Here is a 20,058-nt window from a genome sequence, read left to right as displayed (position 1 = left end):
AAAGCCTGAAGAAACATAGCAGTGTTTCAAAACAGCATGTGACATCCTGAAAATGCTTTGCTTACCTAATACTAAGAAATACGCTCTGGCTGAGCCATCCACCACAGTCTCAGGGAGAACCAGGGAGACTGGCTCTGACATCAACTTTTCTGCTGTAAAAGAACAGATCAGTCTGGTTAAAACTACAGGTGTATTTGCATGTCTGAGTAGCAGCTAAGAGGGTGAGACACCGTCCCTGCACAGGGGTTTCCTGCCTTCAACGAATCCCTTTATCTGTAATTTTGTTGTGAAAGCTTCCCACCCTGCAAATTTTGTGTTGGGCCTGCAACACCCTTACACACAGACAGTCATGGGCTTCTACATGGCACTGTCGCCAGGCCTTGATTGACAAATACCCTTTCTAGGCTGTTTTTCTGGCCTTTTCTGCTTTGGCTGGGAGGCCTGGCTTACTGCAATAACCCTATTCAGTCGCAGATATTCTCTCCTTTTAGGGACCTGACCAGCCTCAGTTCCTGAGATATGCTTTTGCCTCTGTAATTGCAGGGACTGTTACAGACTCAGCTCTTCTGCTATAGGAAGAATTATTTTCACTACCAGTTGGACATACATCTAGTTTATTCAATTTTATCAGGTCCCTACACCTTTCTTCTCAGAGTGGAGGATTCAAAAACCTTGTCATCTCCCTCCATCTTTGGTCTCTATCTTCACAAAGAAAGTCTTAGAAAACAAAAGGCTCTTACCAGAGGCACACAGCACAAAGTTGTAGGTAGTTTCCACCTCAGTCCCTTCCGGCTTGGGGAAAAAGGTAAGAAAAAAAACCAAAATATGTGAAACAACAACAACAACGAACAACCTAAAAGGGACTCTAAGAAAATGAAAATGTTATAAATTCTTCTGTGGTAATAATTCATTATACCAAAAAGTCTTTGCAAATGGCTTGAAGTTTTTTTCCTCAATATGCTAAACTGAGGATAATTGAAGACTATAACATATTGGCTAATTACAAGCATGAAATTTAATACATGTTATTTCCTTTCTTACTACTGGGAGAGGCCCTGTGATTTCACAGGATATGATGCAGATAGCATGCAACATGCCAGTACTGACGGTGCTAACAGAGCCACAGGGTGGTCTTCCAAGGTACTACCCACCCTGGCCCAGTCTAGAAGAATGCTTCACACTGCAATGACAGCTGAGTGCCTGGGACACCAGCAGGATATGTACGCAAGAGCTTTGACAGATACCAACTAGAGCACTCACAAGTGACACGTTACAACACCCAGAATTTGAATATATGCCACAGTCAACTAGTGATTGTATCCTTCTGCTTCAAAAACTTCTAGGCTAATTTTTGAAGTTGGGAAAGAGAACCCATTTTCTGTTGAGCTGGTTGAAAACTTTCTGCATTAACCTCAGGAGTCAAATATTTACCAGAAAACATATTTTGCCAGAGTTTATTTCAGTTGGATCCCCACATCGTTGTTGTGTTGTTTTTTTTTTTTTACTCCAGGTAGGAAAGTCCCTATTGTTTCAAAAAATTCCCAACTTTTGCTAGCTGAATTCTTTTTCCAGCATGTAAACGATGTATTATTACCTTCACTTTCTCACACAGTGAAAATACAATGTAGTGACAGAGAAAGGATTAAAAAGATCCTTTCTAGATCAAAAGAGTAGGGCAAAACCAAAAATAAAAATAAAAAGGAAAGCTTTTAGGAGAAACCATGACAGAGCTAAATGTTTTAGTTCAAAAAGGCATCTTTTTATGTGTTTCAGCATGTCATCCTGAAATGTAACTGAGAAATCCATTGTTTTGTTTGATTTTGAACATTTCAACAGGAGATTAAAACATACAAACTGTAACTATTTGAAAGATTTTCCTTTCCAGCTGAGAAATTCCTGGGTGAGAAAACATCCTGTTTCTCAACTAGCTCTCAGCAAGGCTTGATTTCCCAAGGGACAAGAGGACACCCCATGGGTTCTGGCACACTCCCTTCTCTCTCCCTTGGATGCACTGCTTGCTGCAGGGGATGTTGTCATCCATGTGTCTGGGACAATGCAACTCCAAGCAAGTTACACTGTATCCACTCCTGCTAATTAATTGTTCAGCCTTGGATGCTAATCTCCCATTCTATCCAGTCAAGGCTTGCTGTAGATTAATTACCTCAGTACAATAGCAGGATAAAACCAGTAATCTCTCAGACACCCTGAGAGAAGTCATTTTAATGCTCAGTCAGTTACTTTCACTCCCACGACATCTGGGAGAAAAGACTGTACAGTTCGTATCTTCCAGTACCATAGAATCATAGAATAGTTAGGGTTGGAAAGGACCTTAAAATCATCTAGTTCCACCCCCCCCCGCCATGGGCAGGGACACCTCGCCCTAAATCATGTCACCCAAGGATCTGTCCAACACTGCCAGGGATGGAGCATTCACAACATCCCTGGGCAACCCATTCCAGTGCCTCACCACCCTAACAGGAAAGAACTTCTTTATATCTAACCTGAACTTCCCCTGTTTAAGTTTTAACCCGTTCCCCCTTGTCCTATCACTACAGTCCCTAACGAAGAGTCCCTCTCCAACATCCCTATAGGCCCCCTTCAGATACTGGAAGGCTGCTATGAGGTCTCCACGCAGCCTTCTCTTCTCCAGGCTGAACATCCCCAACTTTCTCAGCCTATCTTCATACAGGAGGTGCTCCAGTCTTACATTAGAGGCCAGATCATCCTCTTGGACTCCTCTGGACATATTCCAACAGTTCCATGTCCTTTTTATGTTGAGGACACCAGAACGGTACAGTTGAAAGAACAAAATAAACACTCTTTTTCCTGAGGGCATATATGAAATTAGGAAGTTTTCCTGAAATGATAACATTATTGAAGCCATGATACATGAAATGCACTATACATTCAAATTCATTTGTAAATAAGGGAATAAACAAATAAATAAAAGCCAGGAAGATAGGATTGTTCCATCATTACATTCAGGTTAGCAAAACATATTATGAAGTTATGTATTACACGAATCCTAGCTGTGCCTTACTGAAAATTGGAATGTCTGCAATGTAAGTAGAAGTTGCAATGTTATAAATTACTATATTACTGCTGACTTAATTTAACTAAATATGATTATTCCTTCCTGTCATGCAAAGGATTGACAATGTTATGGCATGTTGTATTATATAGATTTTGCTAAACTGTGAGCTGGTACTCTTGGTTTGCTATTAATGTCACAGGGAGTCTCATACTGTGGATTAATTTTATGACTGGCTATTTATCATGGGAAAAACTGTGGTTTTATCATTGCAAAACACTGATTAAGGAAAAAAGTACAAAAGAATGAAAAAAGAAAAAGTTAGTTCATACTGCTTGAAGATTCTTAAGAGTGTAATAAAAAATTCAGAACAATGATGGTAGTTTTGTTTGGAAATATTAGTAGATTGTGGTGATTGTTCCATATTCCAGAGTACTGGCCATGTGCTGGAGGAGATGTATAATGTTTCTGGCAAGTCTTCCATTTACAACCTACCCCTGTGATTTATTACAGGTAAAACCAAGCAGCTCTCATTTATCTCCCAGATGATGTGTTTGGGACAAATCTGTCATTATTGCCCTCCTTATTATTTCTGTCCCACTATGTAATGTAATACCCTGCTTTTAGTATGAGATGGCAACATTAGGATTTATGGGCTCTATTGGCCTTTGTGAGATTTATCAATGCTTCTTTTATAAAAGTGTGCAGAGCAAGAGTCACACAAGCCGTTATTGCTGCTATCATGCCTAAAACAGAAAGCCCCTCTCATACAGCAACTGCTGCAGTGGAGCATGAAATTATTACTACTTTTCTATGACACCAAACTCAGCAGCCCACATACCTCCACCAGCAGCTGTCTGATGACCGTGTCCTTCCTCCCTTTCTCAGGAGTCTCCACGATGGTGCTCCCACAGGGCTGCTTGTTCTGCAGGGCCTCAGTGCTCACTGAGAACTCCACCTGCCCTGGAGGAAACAGGGGTTAGCCAGCCCTGCCGGGCAGTGCCAGGGACATACGAGTCTGTGTTTGTGCTGGGCACTCTGGTGCGTTACAGAGAAGCTTTTCCAAGAGGAGAACTAAACTCAAGACAGTGTTTTATCTTGATCCAGCTGCAGCCTTGCAGGCCGCCTCCTTTGTGATGATCACCCCAGCAGGTGCTAGTCCATCATCAAGAAGAGTAGTGGAGGGGCAGGTCTTGTAAATCAGTCTTGTTCTGTGAGGCTTTAGAGAAAGCAAGCTTTGACTAAAATATTTCAGACCCAGACACATTAAGCTGAGACATTCTGAGCTACACAATGTCTCAGGAATGTCTTAGTGCTTTGCACACATTAAGGGAATTTGTAACTTCTGTTCAGGTGTTAAAAAAATGATGGCCCATAACTCTTAGATAGTTTGTTTAGCACCTGGAGACCACATCCTAGTGTAGTGTCTCAACCTCAGGGCTGGAATTCTCACTTCTGGCATAGACAAGATCTTTCCAGACAGGTTTGGAGTTACCTAGCTCCTCACACCAAAGATCTGATGCCATCCACAAATATCTCATCCCAGCATTTTCTTGTTGTTCAGCTTCTTACCTAGAGATCTTGGTGTTACTGCCCAAGCCACAGTTTTCCTTTCATTCATGCAGATGCAGTAGGATTCTTCCTGCTTCTCTATTAGTGTTGCCAGAAAATGGGTAGATTCAGCCAGAGACACACTGACCTGCCATTTGTACAGAGAGGTGTCATGAAGGCTGGAATTGCAGAGAAGCTGGGGTACAGGACACAGTGCTATACATAGATATGTGTAGTGGAGCTGGTTATAATGTGGGACTGAGAACCTTACTGATATTGCAGAGCAAGAACTAGGTGATAAAGTGGAAAAAGACTGAGGTGTGTACAATTGTAAGAGATTGGGCAGGTAAGTGCAAAGAACAGGATGTGTATCTTGGAAACGGGTTCTGGGAAAATGGAGAGCATGGGCAAGTTGTGTGAGTAAAGGCAAAGCAGTGACTACAAACTCAGCCATGAATTAAAGATCCCCCTCATGATTAGTTGGGTGAGAGGTAAAACTCTAGCAGTGCAAAACCTAGTAAGGAACAAGGGAGAATGGAATAAGGAACCTGAAAATTGCAAACAAAACAGGAAAGACAGGGAAATAAATGAGAGTGCACTGGAATGGCTGGATCAGTGCCCCTCCTTGTTTCAGCTTCACTCCTTTCAGAATAAAATTGTATTTATAAACAACTGAGCAAAGGCGATTGGTATTTTCTTTGTCTAACCTCCCAACCTCAAAGACTAACCACTTTTTTGTTGGTGAAAAAAATGCAGATAAGAATAGTGAAGCTATGTAGTTCTCTCTGCTCAGCGTCTTATGAGCAGATGCAATAAAACACAGTCTACATATTCAAGCAAATACGGTGTGAAACTTTGTGAGATGTTTATATGAGATCAGACTGAAGAATGAACACAGTCTGGTGACCCTAGAGTTTCTGTGTGGGTATGCAATGACTCTGTGGTCTGTGGATAACCCAAGTTCCCTATTTCTATAGGACAATCACATTAACCTGTGACGACAAAGCTGGGGGCCTCAGCAGCAAAGCTTTAGGTTCTGAATCAAACGGAGATTTCAAAACATTGTCAGAAAAACATATTCCCCTTCATTTAATACACCTAGAACACCTACAGAAGTACATCTATATGAAATTATTGTTAGGGCCAAGTCATCTGGCTTGAGGAAACTGTTATAAATTGCCCACTGTAGTCTTCCCTAAGCTGTCGGGCTGAGCAAAGTTGTGTGTGTGTCTTACCCTGATGCAGGTGGTCAGGTAGTTGAAAACGGTGGCTTTCAGCGTGAAGGACTCACCACGCACTACAGAGTAGGGCATGGTGAGCTCTACAAAGAAGGGCTGGAAGGCTCTGAGGGTCACTGTTGGGGACAGGCCAAAGCCCGTGTCTGCTGAAATGCAGAATGCGTTGGCTTTCCACTCGGTGATGGTGTCAGGGATGGTCACATCTAGACCAGCATTTCCCTCAGAGCTGGTGAGGGACAGAGAACAAGACTTCAGTTATATTCTGGGGATCATCTACGTTTTTCTCAGCCTACTGAACAACACCTGCTAACAGCGAACTCCTGACCAGCTCCATATGGGCACTGGCTTTTGCGTGTCCCCCCCAAAGCATCCTGTACTTAGTGACCTTGAAAAATCCCTCTGTCTACTAGAAATACTACTCCTACTGAAATACCTGATACTTCCATTGAGGCTTAAGTATCTCTTGAGTGTTTGCTGCAGAGACCACTCTCTGCATGACCATAAACACTTACTTCACTGTAACTATGTCCCATATCCATGTCTCAGGAAAGTACTTCCGGACAGTCTCCACAGGATTGCCAGCAACCATACGTTCTGTTACTTCATAGTCCAAATCTTCAAGCAGATTCAATGCAGTCACTAGAGTAAATTTGTTCAAGGACAGGAAGAAAGAAAAAGACAGGTCAGACTTCTTTCTGAATCAGGAGGATACTTTCCTTCCAGGCAGTGGTTATTCTTAGCTAAAATCTTTAAATTGAAAGAACAGCTTTGAAACCTTGGTAAATGGAAACAGATGTATTTCTCTGTTGTCATCTCATTTCGTTTTTCCTAATGTTGCTGCTGTTCTTACAGAGATTGGATGGGGTTGAACATTCTTCCCCCACTGCCAGCAAACCCAGCAGTGCCAAAAGAGCCAAGTATAATGATGTTATTGAGGGTACATTTCTATTGCAATATAGAGTCAAATGTGGAACTTACTGACTCCAGATATTGCAGTTGCATATAGTTTATTAAATCTGGTTGAAGAATAGATGGATATTCATGACCAGACACAGAAGTCACATTTAGTCTTCCCCTCCTCTATCTAAGCTTTTTTTTGAGATTAATATGGGTCTTTGAATCTCTGGCCATTAGCGAAGGAACCATGACACTTTGTCAGTGTTGCATAGTGTTGTGCCTTATGAAAGGCTTTCCTTCAGCCTTAGAAGACTTTTACGTCTTCTCAAAGCAGCCAGCTGTCTCAGGCCGTGCTTTGAAGACAAATCCTGCATTTCAAACCAAAGATCTGATCTGTTATAAATAGAAGGCTAGAAGCTATCACCAGACAAAAAGCTGCAATTTTTTAATAGGAGCTGGGAAACTGCACCAGGAAACCCAGTAACCGGAAGTGGCATAGGCAAGTGTTTTATGTGGCCTTTCTAATCTCAGAACTATTCAGATAAAAAAGGTAATATTATTCTATCTTCACAATCACTGAAGTTGCAGAGAAGTGACATGACCTACCCAGACTCTTAGTCACGTGAATGGATTGCAGGGAATAGAGCGAAATTTCTCAGCCTCTACCCACAGAAGTGTACCACCTTCTCATTTGTCTTGGCCCACTTTTGCCCTAGTAGTTCCTTTAGTTATTTCTGGAATGTGACTATCTAGAAATAGAGACTCCTTTTTTAAGGTTTCCATAGCTGGACTCACATCTGAGGGGAAAAAAAGCCACTACTTCGTGTTGGCAGACTGCTTTAGTGCCTACAGAATTTCTGCTGCAGGGGCTGGCATTGCAGTCACCAAGCACATGTAGCGCCAGCCAGGTACTAGCTGCCTAGCTGGGGATAAGGAGGCAGAGGTGGATCAGTTTCATATTTTGGGACTGAGTCCAGGAAAGAGTGATCCTGAATTAGGTCAACATATCAGAATACAATCTGATCTGCCTGGCGTAATTAATATTCAAAGAAATAGGAGTCATAAATTTTAGGTAGTTGTGTGGGGGGTAAAATGAAGAAGGTACTAGAACCACTGTAACTCCTTTCCATCATGTGTCCTGGGTAATGCTGGCAGATTTCAGGCTTATGGATCTTGCTGCTAGTGAAGACTTTTAAGCCCAATTCCTAGTAAACAAAGAGAAAGAAGAACAGAAAATACGCAAGCACACTTGAAAATGAACTATTTCTAGTATGTCAAGAATAGACATACCTAAGTCTGGTATCAATCAGAATAACAAAGGCTTGTATATAAATGCCAGATAGACTGGTTCAACCCAGATGTTGAAGCTTTATCATGTTACACTCATCCTGAGGCTAAATGCTGGCATGATCAGATGGAAAGCTAAGGCCACAAGTCTACTGTGGGGACATCTGCCAGGGTGAAAATGATGTGTGAAAAGCACCGGATTGAGGGTACCCGAAAATTCTTGTACAGGACTCTTTAGATGGGTACAGGTCAGTTTGTGGGTTGTCAAAGTAGCTGTCACTTTATTAAAGACCTATCTACACCAGATAGAGAATATGCATGACTGAGGAAGAGTTTCTAATATTATGGTACCAGATGTCACTTTCAGGACTGGTTCCTTACTTGGGTCAATTTGCAGGTATCTCTAACAGCAATGAGGAGACCTTTAAAAGTTTTAATGGTTCAGAGAAGCACTCAGGTACCAGCAGTGGGCTACATAGGTGCAGGGCCTGGGCCTGGTTGTTGTCTTGCATACAGAAGTTAACAAGCTCACAGTAAAGTTCATTAAAAAGCCTTTCAGGACAGGTGAGAAGAGGAGACTGAATTCCAAAAAGGAAAACCAAAGAAATATGAAAGGCTGGCACTTACTTTGAGAATGTCATAGGCATCACCTTCACCATCAGGAGAAATGGGTATGTAGACAAATCCATTTAATAATATGTTGTCAAGTGACACACAAGGATTTATGTTGTCTTCTTCCAGGTAGTAGTCCTTGAAGCTATAACCATGGATTTCCTTCACTGGGAGAAGATCGTACACCTGGAGAAACACAAAGAATCAGGGCAAAATGTTGCAAGTCAGAGCTTACAGGGACATAGATACTACCTAACACTCCACTGATAAAGGCCAGCTTCTAAAAAGAAGTGTAAATGCAGCTATAAAAATACATGGCCCCATGTCTATAGTGGTGTCAATAGCTACCTAGTTGGTTCTCGTACTTGCTCATTACCGGAAATATTTAAGACTTACAGAGCTGGGAGAGAGCTCATCCTCAGGCTTCATAAGGAGAACACTCTTGTCCACAGCACGGAGTGCACACAGGGACCTCGGTGAAGTACGGAGTTGCAGGCGTGTGTTAGAGGCTGGAAGACCTTCCTTGGGTACAAAACTCAATCTAACCTGCAATTCCACAAGGAAGTTAAAGCAGACACATTTCCAGATGCTGTTAGATGCTATTATACTGAAGCATCCAGCCTTGTAAACTGAGCTCTGCTAGTGCCTTGACATTCCAATATATATCTTCAGCTTTGATGAATATAATTAATAATGGCCAGTGATTTCTTCTTATTCTGTCTTGCTCCACTTTTTATAGTTATGGCTTAGTAACCTATTCTGGAGTTTCTATCCCTAATCCTCAGTCAACATCTGGTCAGACCATTTCATGAACCGGCTGTGAATTCTGCCTCCACGGAACTCAGAATGAACTACTGGCCACAAGACAAACATGGGTTGCATAAACCCTGGCTTATACTTACTTTACTGGGGAGGCAACTTTCGACCTGGAAATCTGCTGAACTGGCAATGACTTCCCCACTGGGTGAAGTGGTGTACACAAGCATCCGTGCCAGGGGAGCAATTGCTGCCTCAACAGGGAAGGTCAACTGAAATGTCCCATAAACTAACAAAGAGAAAAACAGCTAAGCAATGTACAGGAAGTTTCAGTATACACATTTGTCCTCCTCAGATAAGTCAAGTTCACTCATACTGAATATTTTTAGATAGCAGGGGCAGGAATACTGACTGATATATGACTAAAGTCTATGGCTGTTGCTGAAGACACCTGCATTCAGACAGTGAGCATGTAATAGCCAAACGAAATGAGTTTGATGGGCCTCAACATGCCTTCTAGATTCTCCCAAGTTAACATCTGGCATAATTTCTTGATGTTCCCAACCCCTTTCTTTTTCTGAAACTCCAAGATCTTCTGCCATCTCCAAAAAACATAGAAATAAGGGATTGCTGTAATAGGCAACATCAGTCAAGGTTGCGGGGAGGCTACAACTTTTTGAAGTTACTGATAAGCAAGCATTTAGCTGGAACACCAAACTATCACTTGAACCATATGGAAAATGCCCCTCTGTTCTAGCTGGGCCTGAGCAATCTGGACAAGGTGATAGAACATCTCTTGATATTAGCCAGAGTGTTAGCTTAGTCACTGCTACTAGTGAGGATGCAGAACTACCTATGAATATGTAACACCCAAGATCTTTTACTTCTATATACTGTTTATACCCACTGTTTATGCACCTTCTCATTCATACACTTTCGAAATATCCATTAGGTCTCATTCATCATAAAGCCAGTCTCAGTTACTGAAATGTGTAACTCTTGGACATTTATTTGAATAAAATTAAATTTATTGGTTAGAATATAGAGATGTGTGTATTTGCATGCTTACGAGGGTGAAACAAGACCAAAAAAAAGAAGGATTGGAGAGAAAGAAAAAGAAACATGCTCTTCTGCTCACTGTACATATGAGTCTCACAACACTGGTAAGTATCCATGGTCTGAATAGGGTAAAGTTGGTTTGAAACTTAAAAAAAAATATTTGAATATTTTAAAAGGTATTTGAAAAAATAATCAAAATATTATGCAGATTTTTTGTTGAATTTTCTAAAATTTTCTTCTCAAAAACATAGGACCTTACAGAACTCAGAGAAAACAAACCTAACCCAAGCCACTTAATTTAAAAGATTTAATTCTGAGAATGCATTTCAGTTCAAACATTAAATACTTTTATAAAACCCCCAAAATTCTCATCAAAGATGCTAAAATGCAAAGTTCTGCTCACCATTTCCAGGATTCACAGCCAGATCATAGGTATCTGCTAATATAATGCCTCCCTTGGCCATCACCTGTGTGACAGAGAAACCTTTCTGTAATTTTGCTACTGGTGTTGAAGGGAAGAAAAATGGACATGCACTAGGTTAACTGTAGAGTGTGAATATGAATAGTGCTGCTAACTGTGAACAAAACCAAGAAAATACTAAGCAAGTGCCAGACTGGAATTTACTGTGTCTTTGGAGGCAAAAATATTCACGCCTAGGAGGACCAGTGTTTCCTCATTGGTCAGAGCTGGCTTTACAATTACTTTCCACATAGGATATCTATTCCATATTTTAATTTCAAGATGTAGGATCCACACCTATGAAAATATAAGTTCCCTCACTATTTTGTTGCATGCCTTATAAATATATTCTTAAAACCAGCTTTCCCAGGCTATAGGGATAAACAGGAATCTTGTGCTTCAATTTATTGTTAGCAGTCTTGAAAATAAGCATATGGACATCTCTAACACATGTTCTGTTCTCTTTTTTTTTTGTAATGTCAGTCTAAGCACTGTCCCCGATGTGCTGTACAATCCATCAGAACAGGAGGGTCTGTTCCACTGATTTCTTCTAGCTCTTCAAGGCTGCTCTCATCTCTTCTGCTAGAGTCATTAAAGGGGATAACCAGAAAAACAAACTTAGGAGGAAAAGAAATTCTATTTGAATATTCACCTGGTTCTTCCTGTTCTCCCAAGTGAACTGACAGGTCATTGGTCACAGATGAATTAATGTCTTTTCTGCCCCTCAAAATGAACCAATTCACAGTTCTCAGTGACAGCACATTATAGCCTGTTCCAATTACCGTGGTATTCCAAACTTTCCATCATTGTCTGACATACAACCTACACTCTAAGCTCATTGGGCTTTTCTGTTACGGTAGTTAGAGCTGTTGCTTTAGTTTCAGTAGTCAGATGTCTACCAAGGGACAAAACTGGGTATGAGACAGTCGACCTCCTCCTCATCTTTTACTTTGTTGTAGGCTGCTGGTTTCTGGGCTGTGACCATATATGGACCAGAATTTGGAGTTGGGAAAAATGGGAGTGAAGTATTATGAAATAAGCCTTGGATGGCTGTGCCCAAGACTGTGCTCTCTCCACCAACATTATGTCTCTCTTATGTTCTTAATAAAATATGTACACCCTAACCATGTCTGTACATTGAAGACAACACGAGAAACATTATGGAAAAGTGTTTAAAGCCCCCTGCCACAGGTCACACTTTCTATCATCAGTGGCTAAGGACCGACGACCATATAGCAGTGCTGATAGCTGTATCTGTCGTTATGCTCTCTGTAGCCATAGGTCAAAGTAAGAACAAATAATCCTTACCAAATAGTAAATGGTAATTTTCTTCTGCTCTCCTATGGCCTCTGGTGTGAAGATGTAATGCACTTGGATCTCCGTGGGGGAGCCACAACCTAATGTCTCAGGCTTTGGCTCAATTTTGAGGAAACTCTTGCTGGGGGAATAAAACCGACTTATTCTACGCATGGCATGCTCATATAAAGGTGTGATCCAGTCACTGTCATAGCAGTTCAGCTCAGGTTTATGATCAGCCTGATAAAGAAGAATAAACGTTTATATCTGACAAAAACCATGTAACAAGTCACATGAAAATCCACAGGAAAACTATGGGTATGTTTTATATTTCCCATTCTAAGACAAAGGTAGAGAACATGCACAGGAGACAGAGAGAAGAGAGGTGACATGCAAAGAAACTTGCTATATTTTCTGATTAGCAGAAAGAGAGAAAACCCATGGGTAGGTATTTCCCCAGCTGATCAGAAAGGCATAGTCTTACCCCAGTCCCCCTGCCCCGTCTCTGCCACTCACTCGGATTTCCAGGGAGGCTTGCGTGAAGGTGGTAGTGTCTATGGAAAACCAGGATTGTCCCCGCTCATCTGTAGTGTAATTCCCTTTGTACCTGTCTCCATCCACAGAAATCATGATGGTTTCATTGGCAATTGGGGCATCGGTGCCATCTACCAGCTTCACCTAATAGCAAAAACAAACTTCAGGTTTTAGACTAAAAACACCAAACAATACCCAAGTCCTAAAGCCTCTGCCTCTTCCTTCTTTTCTTGCTTGCCAGGCAGGATATTTCTTTGCAGAGAAGAACAGAAGACATGAATGTGGAAATGTCTGAGGTGAGCGCTGCGTTGCCAGAGGCAGCAACTGAGAAAATTCTCAGTAAAACAATCTTATTGGTCCAAGGAATTTATGTGTCTGGGCTCTAAGTTCCTCAGTAGTTTTTAATTCCCCTGGCCAAGCTCATTTGGGACCTCCACCACATATCATCTTCCTCTTGGTTCAGGAACTTTGAATTCAGGCTTCTGCCTTGCCCCAGTCCTTCACTAAAGCTACATTGGAGGTAGACCGATACCCTACACTCTTTCTCCTGTTGTTCCCATCTGGTTACTTGGACTTCCTTGGTTGAGCTCAGCCCTGACTCATCACCTCACACTGTCTGGTGGTCACTGGACTGTTGGCGGAACTTGTTACACCTCTTCAACTCTGTTTAGCCTGCTTGGGAGCTGTGGGACTGTGCCATTGTGGATGAGGTCACTGCGCCTACCTGTGTTGTGGTCACCCTTTGCACCTGGATTACGTTCCCTTGTGGAATAGCCCATGTTTGCTCCTCTCTGATGTTATTCTCATGTGTTAGAACAATGGCCCTTCTAGTCTTTACTAGGCTTACTGCCAGGAGGCTCAAGGCCATGTGTCTGTTAAGAGTGCCCAAATTCTCAGCAATTCCTCTGCAAAGTGGACCATGTCATCTGCACACACTGCTATTCCATCTGAGGTGATTGTGCATTTGTGAGTTTGCTTTGCCACTCATTGTCCAGGGTTGTGTAAGTTCCCTACCCTCCCAAAGATTGGGATCCCTGGTCTGTACTGAGAGTCCAGAAAGTCAAAGCTGATTTTGCTCATGATGGGTGTGATTCCACAGGAGCCTGTTCCAGTCATCTCTATTCCTGAGACAGAGCACAGTAAAGAGGGGTTATTATGAATAGCAGCATTTATAGGCAGGTCACTCCACCTTCCTTATCTTTGCCAGGCCCTCCCCTTTTATGGTCTGCCATCACTTTGCCATCCCTATGTGATACATACCTGTCCCATCCTCTGTGATCTTGCCTTGTACCTCAATGCTCATCTCATATCCCCGGCGTTGGAGTTGGAATATCTTGGTTCTTACTACACCAGAAATACACCCACGAGCATCTGCCTAAACAGGGGATTGGAGAGAAAATTGGAATTCTTTGGACAGATCTGGTGCCTTGTGGGACAGGAAGAGATACTCCAAAGTTAACATGCTTAACTTTTGTTCAGGAAATCCCAGCCTTATGTTCTAGGGTTGTCTCCAAGATCAGAAATTGTTTACAGCCTGTTTCGTAGTGTTTCATCCACACATTTTCTGTATTCTCTGAAGTACTTGACACTCAGTTCTACAAGGAATGCACTGGTTTCCTTGTTAACCCCCTCCTACTTTAGTTCTTTGTGTTTCTCCTTTCTCCTGTCTTTAACCCATCTGCAATACCACCTTCTTGTTTTCTCCTCATCCTCTTTGCTCATGCTCCCTGCCAGTCCCTCCCACAGTTGCAGTATTCTCTCACAGATTCTTTTTTCAGTTTGGGGATCCATAGCAGGGACCTCACAGGTGCTAAGTGGAGATTTGTCTTTAGCTTCAATGGGGTTAGGGTTTCAGCTGTGGGGTTTTCTTCATCGGTTTTGTTTCCAGTTTAATGACTCAACTCTTAAGAATGCCCTCCTCTAAGAACATCTACTTTTCCCCAGACAGAATACTACCTCTGATGTCCTACTGTTTCCCACCAGTTACAGATTTGGCCTTCTTTAGACAACACTGTCTGTTATCCATAAGAAAGACCCCTTCATTTTAATACTGGGACTCACCTGCCTAGTGAATTCTTCACACACAGCTTCTGCTTCTTTTCCATAACAATTTGAAGCAGAACGGGAGAATTTCCGGCACAATTGGACATTGACCAAGCCAGGAACAGGTTTTCCATAAGTGTAACTGTAATGACAAAGGGTTAATCAGTCAGAGTCACACTCAGACACATCTCCCAAAAGACCTTTGTGGATGACTTCCTAGTATTTCCTTTTGAAGGCTGACTAATGTGATATTTGAATGATTCTAGTGACTACATTTCCATAATTTCCATGTTGAGATTCTTCCATTATCTATTAGAACCTGCTCCAGGTGGGAGCTCTCTGCAGCAATGCAGGAAAACATTGTAGAATATTACTTCAGCCAGGAGGATCCCTGTATCACAAACTGCTGAGGGCTCACTGAAGAAGTAGAAAACCAACCAGGGGCACTGGAGGAACAATTTATGAGTTAAAAATAAGAACACTGGGTTTGTACCACCTGTTTAAATGATGTCTGATCTGACATCTCAGAGTATTTGAGGGTTCAGGGTTGGTAGACAATCTCTAACTGAAGAAATGCAAAGACAGAAAAAGACAGCAAACTGATATGAGAGAGCTGCAGATTTGTTTGGCATCATCTTTCAAGAAACCCAGAGAAGACCTTTCACTTTGATTGTTCAGGCCAAGTATCAGGCTCAGGATTAATACAGTGGAACAAAGCTGCATGGGATGTCTGGGAAAAGCATGAAAACCCTTCCCCAGCTGTCCTTCAGACCTCAGCATAAAGGAGGAGGGAAGGATAAGTGATGAAGACTGTGACTCTTGTGACTCACAGACCACAGACGGACACTGGAAGCTCCTTGTCCTTAAGAGTGATCATCTTGGGCAGCTTCACCAGGACCTCGTACTTAGGCAGCACTAGATGGGAGAAAGTCTGATATGAGAATAGTGAAGGAGAGCCACACAAGCAACCCAAACACAGAGCCAGGATCATCTTAACATGAACCATCACCTTTCTGGGGTCTTCAGCACAGCCCTGCTACCCCTTCACTAGGTTTTCTTAGCCTTCACCACTGTTTGCATTTAAAGGGAATTAAAGAGTGTTGTAGTCCTTACCTTCTCTTATTTGCAGCACATGCTCATGTGATCTCAGACAGCTGTGTAGATCTCTTACATATGCCCATTCAGGACACAATGGTCCTGTGTATTGTGTCCATAATTTGCAGCACATTCACCGCCTTTGTAGTTTACCACATGGAAACAGCTTGAACCATTTTTTTCACTTGGTTGGTTGTTATTGTTCTGGAGATCCCAACAGTAACTGTTACTGTTAGGCTCAGTAATATGTAGCATGTGAAGCTGTCCTCCGCATCCACACCGTTCTTGTGAATCTAGACACAGACTCTCAGGTTTTTATTTTCAAAGTGTCAAGTCAGAAATAAAGCCTAATATAAAGGGTGGCAAGGAAAAGACATATTTTGCTCCTGAGTATTAAATTACATTCCTTCTCCTACACTGCATCCTGCAAACCTAATCCCCCAACTACTCAAGTCTAGGACCGGACTGAGGCATTCAATGGCCTGCTTCCAGATGGTGAATCTGATAGATTTTTTTTACAGTGCAAGGAAATAAGAGCAGAGGGGGTACACAACCAGGTCCAGGAACTGGAAAACAATCCTGGGTTATGCAGTTTAGCCATACATTTGCCTTTAGGATGGGAGGCAAGGCACCATGTTTCAACCCCAGGGCACATTTCCTCTAAAGGCTGTAAGGGAACTAGCAACAGGGGAGATTCATGGGAATAAGACTGAAGAACAAACTAAAGAACAATTAAGTTAGTTTAAAGCTAAGAAAGTGACATACATCTGTGATTCTGGGGGATGTTCAGAATGATCTTTGTGAGAGGAGGCACAGCCCATCTGTCAGCATGGCAGGCTGAAGCCTGTAATAAGCAGGTTTGTGTTCAAGTTATTCACCATGTTCATACTAGCCACCAAGCCTGATGTAAAGCCAAATAAGACAGCCCCATGGATTTCAGTGACAATCTTCTTTGGTTTGAACCCTGTGTATTCCAGAAACAGCAGGTTCTGAACAATGCACTGGGTCATTAGGGCTGCATGTACAGCTGGGGGGGAGACTGGGACTGCAGAGCACAGGCCAAGCAGTCTCCTCCAACACAGAGCCTAGCCTGAGTACACTTCTACAAATACCTGAGAGGTTTTATTATAGAAATTGGGGTTAGAATGCTCCCTGGGGCAGCACATTTCTCCTTACTCAGCCTCTACTACCAGTCTGTTTGCATCCTCTTGTAACATCTGTGGAGTGCTCTTCTTCAAACTGAAGTTTTCTACCAAACATGTTTTCCAAGCTTTTGCAGAAACAAAGGAGAAGAGGAAAAAGACAGAGGACTGCAAGTGGAGAAACAGAACTGATGTAGATGATGAGAGGGGCAAAACAGGGTCACCAAAATACTGTCATCTCTTACTCTGTATCTAGTGGTGCTTGCAACAAGCTGCTGGACTGAAAAATTACTAAAACAGAGTCAACTGAAATTGGTGGCATAAGCCCTGCACAGGAAGCCTATTGGACTCTGTACTTCCAAGAGCACTAGGAGCAAATACAACCTCAGGCAGGTTGCAGAGATGCCATAAAAAGAGCAACCACCTCTGATACTCAGAACCGCCAGGGCCAGCCCCTCTGAACACCATTGCCTGTGTATTCAGTCCTTCCCTTCTCCATGCCATTACCAGCAAATCCCAAATTGCGAGGTTACAGTATAAGGCATTGCTGTCAGTCCTGCTTGCAGCCCATATCTCATCTCCTTACCATATTCCTCTACCCTGAAGGAGTGCTCCACATGGGCCGAGAAGCTCTTCTGCACAACTATTTTGTAGGAGCCTTGGATGGGGTCCGAGGTAAGGGGGAAGGAGAGCTGTGTAAGGCCAGTCTCTAGCTCCACCTCTTGCCACTGGTAGACACGGTTCCTCTGGGGATCCTGCAGGTTAGGATAACTCAAGGTCACAAGACAGTACAGGAGGCTCCCAGGGACAGCAGTGGAATGCCCAGTGTACATATATATCCTGGTTGGGAAATGCCTAGCTGTAATTATTCCATAATCTGTGAGGATCTGTGAGTGCTTACCTGTCAGTTCTGCATAACTGGCATGGAAGAAAGCTTTTTAACCCTGGAGGTTCTGGGTTGTCTACCCCTCAGCTATACCTGCATGCTTATGAAGGATGAAGCCAGGAAGCTGGGAAAGGGCTGGCAAGGCAAGGTAAAAAGATGAGAGATGCACAGCATAGGGAATAAATGGAGCATAGGGAGAAAAGAGGGAAGTTTCAGTCTCCTTCACTTGCTATACAGCCTGCTCCTTTTTTTTTTTTTCCATGCCAGGAACAGAGACTGGCTGAGAACCAGTGCATAATCTGCTGAATGAGCCACCTGATCTATTCATGGGACTGAGAAATACGGAGGAGTCCAAAGCTTGGGATGGAGTGGGGACAGGAAGAGAGGAAAATATATCCCACATATGGGCTCTACCTTCTTGTTTCTCCCTGCTCCTAATGCTGGAGCTGAAGTCTTATCACTACTACAGCTGAATATTGCTCACCATGAACCATGATGAGCTCTGCTAATTTGGCTATGCTCCAAATTCATCAGCTCAGCTCCAAATTTCTTGTAGAAGTTACTGCACCAGCACAGTGGTGCTGCAAAGTTTGATGAACCTTTTCCTGGCTCCTTAGCAGGAATTGTTAATGTTTACAGTCTTTCATTCTCTGCCTGCTCTTTGCATTGTATCTTGGCTGTCACCAAGATTCTATTTACTCTAGATAGATATGTGACTCAAGGTATGTGACTGTGTGCATTTACTGCACTGAGATTTTATCTTAGGGCTTAGAGGAAAAGGGTTGTGAATGACATCCCCTCATTGGAGGTCACTTGTCAGGGGGTAGAAGAGGCAGCCTTCTTCCTAAGAAGTAACCCAGGAGGTGCACAGTCAGTAAAATGCATCCCACTCTGCTGACCTGACAAAATTCTCTTTATCATCACATTTCAACCCTGCTGAAAAGCTCAATGCTTACTGTGAGGGACAGCACTGACTTCCTTGGAAGAGGAATTCAAGAAAATATTTACAGCTGGGCTTGTGAACTTGTTGCCATTTCTGTGATGTATTTGTAGGGAAGGCCTGAAAGTTTGTTTGGTTTTCCTCAGAAAGGTTTTTGTGATTTTCTTTTTTAATGACAGAAGCAATGGGTCAAGGTAATAGCTCAGAAATAATAGGCTCACACTGACTTCTACCTTTGTGGCTGACTACAATCAATTAGTGACATTAAGGGTATGGACTGATGAACTTTCCTTTCCTTAGCACTGCTGACTTTAAGCTCTCACCTTTCTTCACTCCTGCCACCCTTTCCTTTGGGCAGTCCAAATTTCTTGCAAGAATGTGGTAAACTGCACTGGCAGATCTGATCTGGCTGAAGGAAAAATACCCTAGAGAAATATGGTGCGTGTGCTGCCAGATGAGTTTCCCACTCTACAAGACTGCCTTGCAGACATCTGTAAAAGCCAAAGGGTAGTGTTGGTCTGAGAAGGAGCACTAAGGGAGAGATGATGGTGAGGATGGAGGAAACGTCCTTCATGAACCAGCTTAAGCAGCATGGACAAACACCATGCATTACAGGCTGGAGCTGAAAACACAAGGTGGCCTTCCTAATGATTTAAAATTGTAGCCTTTTGCGGTACTGAGACAAAAAAAGAATTATGAAATTATTCAGCTTCTTAAGCAAAGGCATGTGGGATTTCTGGAGGAGTGTATATTTATTTCTTCTTGCTCCTTTCATAAAATCCCTCTACTCAGTCAAGTATCACCTCACTGAAAGGGAACGGACCTGTCTGGCAACCACATGAGAGAGCCTCAGCAGAAGGTAGTTCTGATGCTCTCCTCCGCCTTGTATCCCACACCACATTGCTCTCTTCTTTCTCAAAATAGTCACAGACCATCGGTGGCCCATCAGATCTGCAGCTCTGTTGTGGAAGTTTGCTAAGAGGAAGAGTGACAGCACTCTGATAGGAGGAGCATAGGATAGAAAAGAGGAGCATAGCCTGTGTGTGTCCCACAGAAACATCCTCCCTGTTAACTTTTATCTGTCACTGAAGTTCAACAGTTAAAAACTCCCAAACAAACCAGACAAAAACGTGATGCTTGGGAAGACAGGGAACCAACCTACACTTACAGAATTTTGTTCCCTTATTTTTGCTCATTTGTTTAACACAGTTCTGTGTTAAACAGCCACAGC

The 20,058-nt window shown here is 42.6% G+C and overlaps 1 protein-coding gene across 5 annotated transcripts in view; it reads right to left on the bottom strand.

Annotated features, from left to right (window-relative positions):
* LOC134161340 (alpha-2-macroglobulin-like) overlaps positions 1 to 20,058 on the bottom strand; it is a 41,393-nt gene that overhangs the window by 12,439 nt on the left and 8,896 nt on the right. The window contains exons 6-23 of one of the 5 annotated variants that reach the window (XM_062614040.1): positions 17,588 to 17,756; positions 15,595 to 15,679; positions 14,783 to 14,906; positions 13,982 to 14,096; positions 13,736 to 13,845; positions 12,704 to 12,865; positions 12,200 to 12,427; positions 10,835 to 10,898; positions 9,519 to 9,661; positions 9,013 to 9,162; positions 8,632 to 8,802; positions 7,823 to 7,922; positions 6,333 to 6,459; positions 5,818 to 6,046; positions 4,604 to 4,730; positions 3,873 to 3,994; positions 741 to 792; positions 66 to 152 (exon numbers count right to left, since the gene is read on the bottom strand). In XM_062614040.1, coding sequence (XP_062470024.1) covers positions 66 to 152; positions 741 to 792; positions 3,873 to 3,994; positions 4,604 to 4,730; positions 5,818 to 6,046; positions 6,333 to 6,459; positions 7,823 to 7,922; positions 8,632 to 8,802; positions 9,013 to 9,162; positions 9,519 to 9,661; positions 10,835 to 10,898; positions 12,200 to 12,427; positions 12,704 to 12,865; positions 13,736 to 13,845; positions 13,982 to 14,096; positions 14,783 to 14,906; positions 15,595 to 15,679; positions 17,588 to 17,756 — 2,365 coding nt within the window. The remainder of the gene's footprint in view (positions 1 to 65; positions 153 to 740; positions 793 to 3,872; positions 3,995 to 4,603; positions 4,731 to 5,817; positions 6,047 to 6,332; positions 6,460 to 7,822; positions 7,923 to 8,631; positions 8,803 to 9,012; positions 9,163 to 9,518; positions 9,662 to 10,834; positions 10,899 to 12,199; positions 12,428 to 12,703; positions 12,866 to 13,735; positions 13,846 to 13,981; positions 14,097 to 14,782; positions 14,907 to 15,594; positions 15,680 to 17,587; positions 17,757 to 20,058) is intronic. The other 4 variants (XM_062614041.1, XM_062614042.1, XM_062614043.1 and 1 more) reach the window with 4 other exon arrangements.

The sequence above is a fragment of the Pezoporus occidentalis genome, unplaced genomic scaffold, assembly GCF_034315485.1.
Source record: "Pezoporus occidentalis ecotype Australia unplaced genomic scaffold, CSIRO_AGI_Poc_V1 ctg172, whole genome shotgun sequence".
Classification (NCBI taxonomy): Eukaryota; Metazoa; Chordata; class Aves; order Psittaciformes; family Psittacidae; genus Pezoporus; species Pezoporus occidentalis.
This window is presented reverse-complemented; position numbering and strand designations above follow the sequence as displayed.